Source organism: Onychostruthus taczanowskii, unplaced genomic scaffold (assembly GCF_017590055.1).
Source record: "Onychostruthus taczanowskii isolate IOZ18803 unplaced genomic scaffold, ASM1759005v1 scaffold52, whole genome shotgun sequence".
Classification (NCBI taxonomy): domain Eukaryota; kingdom Metazoa; phylum Chordata; class Aves; order Passeriformes; family Passeridae; genus Onychostruthus; species Onychostruthus taczanowskii.
The window spans coordinates 1629774-1638252 of record NW_024502791.1 but is presented as its reverse complement, the minus strand read 5'-3'; the positions used below and the strand labels follow the sequence as shown (position 1 = coordinate 1638252).

Sequence of the window (8479 nt, the reverse complement as noted above, 5' to 3'; positions counted from 1 at the left end):
GTCCTGGGGGGCACCAGGCACAGCATTGCCAGGCAGGGGAGGGGATTGTCCTGCTCTGCTCTGAGCTGGGGCAGCCTCACCTCGAGTGCTGGGGGCTGGTTTGGAGTGTCACAATATGAGACATGAAACTGTTAAAGAGTGTCCAAAGGAGGGCAGTGAGGATGGTGAAGGGCCTTGAGGGGAGGTTGTATGAGGAATGGCAGAGGTCACTTGGTCTGTTCAGCCTGGAGGAGACAGAAACAAGACTTCATCACAATCTACAACTTACGAGGGGAAGAGGAGGGGGGCAGGCACAGATCTCTGTGATCAGTGACAGGACCTGAGGGAATGGCCTAAAGCTGTGTCAGGGGTGGTTTAGGTTGGATATTCAAACAGCCAGAGGGTGTTTGGGTACTGAAACAGCTCCTCAGGGAAGTGGTCACAGCACCAGTATAACAAAGTTCAAGAAGTGTCTGGGCAATGCTGTCAGGCACATGGTGTGTCCTGTGCAGGGCCAGGAGTTGGGACTTTGATAATCCCCTTCACCTCAGCATGTTCTATGTGTATTCTAAGGATTTTCAAACTCTAATTTCTAACCTGGCTGTCCTCTGTCAAATACTACAAACAAGTTGTTATAGTATTGGGCAAAGTTTGTGTTTCAAGAAACACACTTCAGAGAGGTTTGTACCTGTTCTATTCCCTTTCATGCCTCCAGGAGTTAAAACACTTTACCAGTGTTTGTTAGCATTCTAGTTAGAGGTGCCCAGGTTAATGCCAAAACAGTTGGCAGTTAAAATCAAAATAGTACTAAAACCAGACTCATGTTTGTCCTATGAATGGTTCTATACAAGGATGTCTTAATCAGTTTGAAATTCTTTAATTCCATAAATCGTTCAAGACAGTGTTTTCCAACCATTCTGCATCAACTGGTTCTGTGGGAACACCACATTTTTCAGTATACTTACTATAACAAAAGCAAACCATAAAAGTCACATTGCAGTAAATTGGCACAATGCATTTTGCAAGAACAGAACTAAACTTATTTAAAAAAAACCAAACAATGAAGTATACTCATACATTAACATTGTAACAGCTATAAAAATGCCGCTTTCAACTCCTACAAAACACAGTGAAAAGACATCCCCAACAAGAGTTGAAAAACTGCACAGAGGTAAGTATCATAGGAAGAGAGGTTTTATACAAATGAAGCAACTGGAGAGTTAGAAGTATTTACACTTTTTCCTTCTATTAACTAGACAAACACACAGTAGTAAGTTAAAAATATACTACAACTCTAAGTCCGGTAACATGTAAGCATTTTCTAAGTGGGATTTTCACCTTCTGAAATGTGTTACCTGTTAATACTGGATATAACTATTGGCAAAAGTGTTTAAATACTTTAAAACCAAGATTAAAGGGACTTTTATTCCACAAAATTTAACTTCAAAATACTATGCTTATAAAATTATTTAGAATTTCAGCAGTCTATAGATTTCAAATGCAAAACTTAACAATCCTCTTTAATTTGTAATTAAAAAAACCCAAACAACAAAACTTCAGTGATGTCATTTGTTTTCAAAGGCAGAATCATCTGCTGGCTTTTCAAGCTCTCTCTCTTCACCACACGTCCTAGAAACAAAATAAAGCAACGTTATTGATCACATACATACAAAGGCAGCAAGCAAGACTTATTCCAGGTGATTGCACAGTCTAGAGCAAGCGATGCTGATGAACACTCAGCAGTACATGAAGCCTGGAGAATTGAGGCTGTTAGCAATGCCAGCTGTTATGTTACCCAAACAACGCCCTCAGATCTGAAGCTAAGCTGGCAATGAGTGGCATCACTATTGATGTATGTGATGGGCTGTGAAGGGCAGTCGTGCAGAGCTCCATTTGTATCTGTACTCTGTGTCAGTTTAGGTGGAAAAGTGCTCTAGCTTAACATGCCTTATCTCCTGCCACTGAAATCCACTGTATCCTCGAACACTGAGGTAACCTCATGGGGCAGTATGTACTTGTACAAAAAACACCCTGAAAAATGTCCTTAAGTGCCAATCAGATCAGAAATTTTGTTACAAAACTTTTTTCAAAATTTCTGAATTACATCTTCAGAAAGGCACAGACTTTCTTCCCTCTAGCAGAGGGAGGAATGTTCAGAACAAAATACAGTTCTGTGATTTAAGAGGTTTACCAGCTCTTTGCTTAGAGTGAGCCACACAAAGGTGTTTTGGACATTATTTATTTTGTTTACTCATTTCTCACTTATAAGAAACCAAATATTGCAAATAAAAACGTAGAAAAAATACTGATTGAAAGGAAGTTTGTATGCTGTAGAGTATGGAGCCTGACCTCAAACATGTGGATGCATTTCTCAACACGCAGTGTATTTGCAAGCAGTTTCTTTAAAAATCTGGTTTGTTGCTGTTAGCTACCAGTAAGTCCACAGACCCCGTGTCCAAGTAGCCATACAGTACTTTTTTGGAAAGTGGGTTTCTTTATCAAAGATCACTGGAGTGTGGGTTCAAATCCACAGCAAACGCCACACACACACTTAATAGAAAAGTTTATTTAATTTGTTTAAGCAGGGGGCTAGAATATAACCTGTATGAGAACCTACACTTGTAACTCCACTATGTTCCTGTAGCATACTGCTTGTTCAGACCAAGTGAGTATTCAGCATAACTGGTTGAAAACTCCCAAATCCAGTTCAGTACTTCTGAGGCTGCCTCACAGTAAATACCAGATAAATTTTCATCTTAAATGTTTTTTTGTGTTGTTTTGTTGTGTTTAAGTTTACCTTACTGTAAATAACAGTCAATATTCCACTCTTTTGCGTAATTTTAACTTGGCAGATAGCCAAAAGAATGCGAGGTAGCTGCAGCTTCTCCTGATGTGCATGAAGATAGTGACGAAAGGAGCTTGCTCAATACATACTGCTGAACAAAAAGAATCTTGAGAGCAAGGTACAGAGTGTCTGGAGAAAGCAAAGGGTACTTCAAATTTGTTACTAAATTCTACTAAGTGTTTCTCTTTCTGTAAGAGATTCATTGCTTGTTGTTTATGTTTACAAAATGTATTTTTTGCTGCAACCAAGGTTTAAATACTTAATGCCAGACAAATTCAAGCATTCTTACTGTTTTGTGTTTAAAATGGTAAGTGCATCCACCTCTATAACACATTCAGACTTCTGGAATTTCACAGGTTTAAGTCCTAGCCTGCAGTTTACCTGCATGAGTGATGTTTATAGCCAAACTGTAGAAAATGATTTAAAGTAGCTGTCTATTGATGACAATACATTAGTTCACAAAAAAATTAATAAATCTCATTAGTTTCTATAAGACGTGGTTCAGACTTCCTTTGATTCCAACTTAATAGCCTAAAACACAGAAAAAAGCTTTTACTTTGCCCAGGTCCACCACATGCTGATTCTCTGCAATAGCAGGACATCCTGTAGTGTTTTTTAAGTCTCCACCACAGCAGCAAGTGAAAATATTCATTCAAAACTTAAACACAAGATTTGCACACTGTTACTCTCTAAAGCTGAGAGTAAACTCTGTGAAGAAAACAGTACCTCAATATGGTTAAGCAACTTCAATCTACTGCTGTCCTATTTTACATGACTAAGCTAGAGCAGAACAGATCCTCAGATCAATGAGGTTATTAACTCACTTTTTCTTACTGCCAACTTCATGCCTATCTTTCCTTTCTTCAGCACTTTCTCCATTGTGTTGTGACTGGCTGGTGTCCTGCGCTTCAGACCCTCCATTCAGAATCTTTGAACCTTTAAAATGAAAGAGCAGAAAAGTGGTACTTGCAGGGAAAAAAATGTATTATAAGAACCCCCAATAATTTCTTTACTTTAATCAAATAAAACATTACAAATATTTCCCCCTCACCCTGATACCCAAGCAGCTGAAACAATACAAAAGACACTAACTGATATGGTTTCAGCTTCTGAACATCCCATGCAATGTGCCTCATCCCATGGGAATTTAACAGCTTGTATTTTTAATGCAATTTCAATTTCTTCCTGTGCTTGCTAGGCTACAGATCACAGGCCTACTGCTTGTTTGTATTCTGAGCAGTGGAAGAATACAATTCAGTAGAAAATTCATTTTACCACTCTAACCAGGTCAGTTAATTTTGGGGATTCTTGTTTCTTTAACTGGTGAAGTTATTAGTTCCATCACATCTCATTTACTCTTGACTCCAACAAATTACACATAATCAAAATACAAGTTATATACATAGAAGTGTTTAATGATAGCATGAATTTTTCAAGCAGGAAAGTAGCACTAGCTGGAAGGTGTATTTAGTGAAGTCAATGCAAAAATATTTAACATCTTTTAGAATTTCTGTGATGACTACATGTTTTGCTGTGGTATTATGAGCCAGTGAGTTTTGAATGAGTTGAGGAACATCATTCTCTGAAGTGATGAATTTTACTTAATTGCAGACTTACAAAAGAACTCCTCTATTAAACTACTGAGCTACAGGAAGAAAAAAAGACAAGGTGTTATTTATCTGAATTTTTACTGTTTATCTGTTTATACTTGCTCAGAGTCAGTTCTGAACTCAAAAGCCACAGGAGAAATTGGATAAAACAGTAAATGCAAATTTTGAAAAGTAAAATTCCCTTGTTACAAAGCATATAATCTGATGCTGTACATGAAGTACCACCAATTACAGCATCATTCTGTATTGATTATCATTGTGAAGATAGTCAGGGTACAGCAGTTAAGTTTTTAAAAGGGCACAACAACACATGTAAGGATCAGATTTTCTTTTCACAGCAAATAAAGAAAAAACTACTTCCATAAAATACCCATCTACTCTGACAGAACTTCTTCCCATTCTCCATGTGACTGGGCAACAACGTGGCATTTCACTGTGTTCTGCTGAAGTTATGTTAACCTTATCTGGAGTGGCTTCACTAGCCAGACTATGCCCAGGAAGCCTCTCAGTGTAGTTTCTTTGTTAAAGGATTAGTTGTGCTATCACTGGTTTGGGGAAAGATCTGTATGGAACCTCTACTTCATCACATATTCTCTCACCAGAAAATGGTTGGACTTTAATCATCCTTGCTTTCTTAGAAACTGCAAGTATTGTGATATTACTACTATAGTTGTGTTGAATCCTTGGCACCTCAATTACAGCAATTTGTTTAGTCTTGATCTGGGTGGTGTAACTTTTAAATTATTTTCTGGAAAAAAACACCAGTTCTGCTCCCAGAACCAATTTCAAAGTAAATGTAGTTTCTGTGAGGTGCTTGTGGAGATCAAGGATCTAAATAACTTGAATAGCTGAGTAGAACTCCTGCATTGCAACACAGCTTTCCAGTGTGTCTGTCTCATTTTGTTCCTCTATTTAAAAATGTATATATTTTAGTTAAATGTATATATTTTAGTTGATTTAAAGTTACTATTGAGCATGCTTACTATGGAAAGCTTTTAATATTCTGCTGTACAAGTGCCCATGATTGATGTGGAACTGTACTGTTAAGAGCATAAATACATGCCATAAATGATTATTTCTTTACTGTTAGGCTGAACTACTGAAGTTGTACCAGGGAAGTAACACAGAAGTGGTTAAAAGATGCAGCTACACATGGTAGAGCATGTATGACATAGAAAGAGGCTAAGAAAGGAAAGTAAGCAGTTTCGAGTTCTCATTCAGTGGCAGAAGCTTAGGTACCCAAAAACTACTGGAGGAATTGAACATTGTGCTGGTTTTGGCTGGGGTAGAGTTAATTTTCTTCATGGTGGTGAATATGGGGCTGTGTTCTAGATTTGTGCTGAATGCAAAGTTGATAATACAGAGATGTTTTTTTACTTCTGAGCAGGGCTTACACACAGTAAGGCCTTTTTATGTTCCCACATTGGGGAAGAAGCTGCGGGGACATGGGAGGTGACACAGCCAAGACAGGTGACCCAAGCTCACCAAAGGGACGTTGCAGACCATGTGGCATCATGCGCAGTATGTGAAGTAGGGGGGAAGGAAGGGGGAATATACTTGAGTAATGACATTTGTTTTCCTATTATGTGTGGGGGCCCTGCCCTCCTGGGGATGGCTAAACACCTGCCTGCCCATGGGAAGCACTGAATTAATTCCTTGGTTTGCTTTTATGTGGCCAGCTCTTGCTTTCCCCAGTTAACTGCTTATCTCCACCCGTAAGTTTTCTTCCTTTTACGATTCTGAGTCTCTCCCTGATCCTACTGGTGGAGGAGTGAGCAAGTGAGGGGCTTGGCTGCTGGCTTGGGCTGAAGTGCAATGGTTGTATGCCATTCTACCTCACATTTAATGTTTTGGGGTTTTTTTAAAATTCTGTAACATTATCAAGTCACATAACTTACAGAAGTAAAATTTGCAAGACCTAATTTTTGCAAAAGCCATTTCCTTTAGCCAATTGAGATAAAATGGTCATGGTAAATGTTACGTTGAATTTGAAAGTTCATTGTAGCAGTACTGTCCTTGAAGACTTCAGATATGAAAAGGTTTTCATAGACTGGTTAAATTCCTGCATCAAGGATATTTCGAAGCTGGCTCAGAAATTAATGGAGACTAAGTCTTTTATGTGACAAGAAAGTAAAGACACAATGACTTACCTGTTTGGTCTTTTTCCTTTTCAGTTTTTTTGTTTGCTCCTTTCTTCCCCTGTTCTTTGGTTTTATTAGCTTCTTCATGCTGCTTTTGCTCAGCAAGTGATTTATTCAGTACTTGGGAAAGAACAGAATCTCCTTCCCCAACCAGAAACATGGTCTTGAACTTGTTATACAGCATTGTAGATTTCTCCATGATAACTTGGCTAATTTTAAATTTCCGTATCTGAAATCAAAGTAATAAAACAGGTTCCACTTAGGTCCTTAAATATATGTGTAATTTCATTACACACTAGCTTAAATTCATTTAACGTACAATGAGATCATAGACTTTTACACCTGAAGTGCCACAGAACTGCCAGGTTGAAAGGGCCCTCAAAAGATTTCCTGGTCCTACCCTCCATGGGAAAGGGACCACATTATCAAGCACCCTTGATCCCATCACAATTTGAAAACCTCTAGTGATGGAACTCCACCACATCCCTGAGGAGGCTGTTACAGTAAAACAATTGTTCTTACTGTAAAAAAAAAAAAAAAACAAACAAAAACCAAAAACAAAATAGTTTTTTAGTATCAAAATAAAACCTTTCCCAGTGCAAATTGCCCTGCATCTGTTGAAGACAAAAGCCTCGACCCCCTCTTTGCAGCAGCTCTTTAAACTGCTGGAATAGTGTGATGACTTTTCCAGGAAGGAAGGAAGGAACTCAACCCTTTAGTCTTTGGTTATAGGGCAGGTTCTCCAGCCCCCCGATCATCTTGATGGCCCTCCTCATCTGGGCCCTTTGCAGTCTGTCTGCATCATTATTGATCTGCAGGGATTCACACTGGACAGAGTACTCCAATAGTAAATAAAGCTGGTATTGATTTAAGAAAACATACACTCTATGTTAACTAACATTGAAAATCTCACCTTTTTGAGCGTTAAGATCATCTCTGTATGTTTCTGAGCTTGTTGCATTGTGATTTGAAGGGATGCAAGCTCATCAAGAGCCTCAATACACCTGTTTACATCCTGTATATAAACAAAAAATTAGTCTGAAGACTTACATGTTAGTAATCTTTAATTAGCCATACTAATCTAACTTCTGTACTCAATGACATCTTCCCATAATTATTTCTCTCTTAATTTGACTATGGACTTAATTTTAGAACAATTTATATAGTCAAACTTGCCAACAAAAATCTAACACCAGTTGTCTCTTAGCTACTCTCATAAAAGGCAGATTATGTTTAATTAAGTTGTAACATTTAACAAGGATTTTATGCTTTCAACATACATAAAAAGCAAGCTTTATGCTGTTTTCATGATTCTAGAGCTTCTATGCTCAAAGCTGTTCACCATAGTCAGGCTTTACCATGCACAGTTTTTCACAAGTGATTAACCACTGACAAGGCAGGAAAACATTGAAGTTAATACAAAGAACTGTCGTTATACACTCCCTGCCACTCAGTATGCTTTGCCCTCTTTTTAAGTAAGTTTTCACAGATACACCACCATCCAAGTCTGAGGGGCTCAGCCATGCCCTGCAGTGGTTCCTTCACTGGAGCAGGCTGGAACTGATTAAGTCCAGCACAAGGCATTCCCCCACTACCTCACTACCAGGACCTTGCTTCCAACACCCAGCACAGCTCTGTGTTTCACTGGCTGGAACAGCTTGCTGCTCCTCACACCATACTTCTTCACTCAACGCTTATTTTCTTATCTTTGTATTTTCTCCAGATTGAACACTAACAGCTCTCTTGGCCTCCTCTTTTTCAAGCCGCTAATCCATCTTTGTGGCCCTTTACTGAGCACCCTACAGTAGGTCCATGTCTCTATTGTTCTAGGGAGCCTAAAATACAGTCCAGTGTCTCATCAGTGCCAAGCAGAGCACAACCACCACACTCCTTCCACGTTCTGG

General features: G+C 38.8%; 1 protein-coding gene across 2 annotated transcripts in view; it reads right to left on the bottom strand.

Annotated features, from left to right (window-relative positions):
- Positions 1-840: 840 nt before the first annotated feature.
- The window catches only part of PSIP1 (PC4 and SFRS1 interacting protein 1), a 34247-nt gene continuing 26608 nt past the window's right edge, over positions 841-8479 (bottom strand). For both annotated transcript variants that reach the window (XM_041416554.1, XM_041416555.1), the window contains exons 14-17: positions 7489-7590; positions 6585-6804; positions 3649-3760; positions 841-1608 (exon numbers count right to left, since the gene is read on the bottom strand). In XM_041416554.1, coding sequence (XP_041272488.1) covers positions 1545-1608; positions 3649-3760; positions 6585-6804; positions 7489-7590 — 498 coding nt within the window. In that variant the 3' untranslated portion in view covers positions 841-1544. The remainder of the gene's footprint in view (positions 1609-3648; positions 3761-6584; positions 6805-7488; positions 7591-8479) is intronic.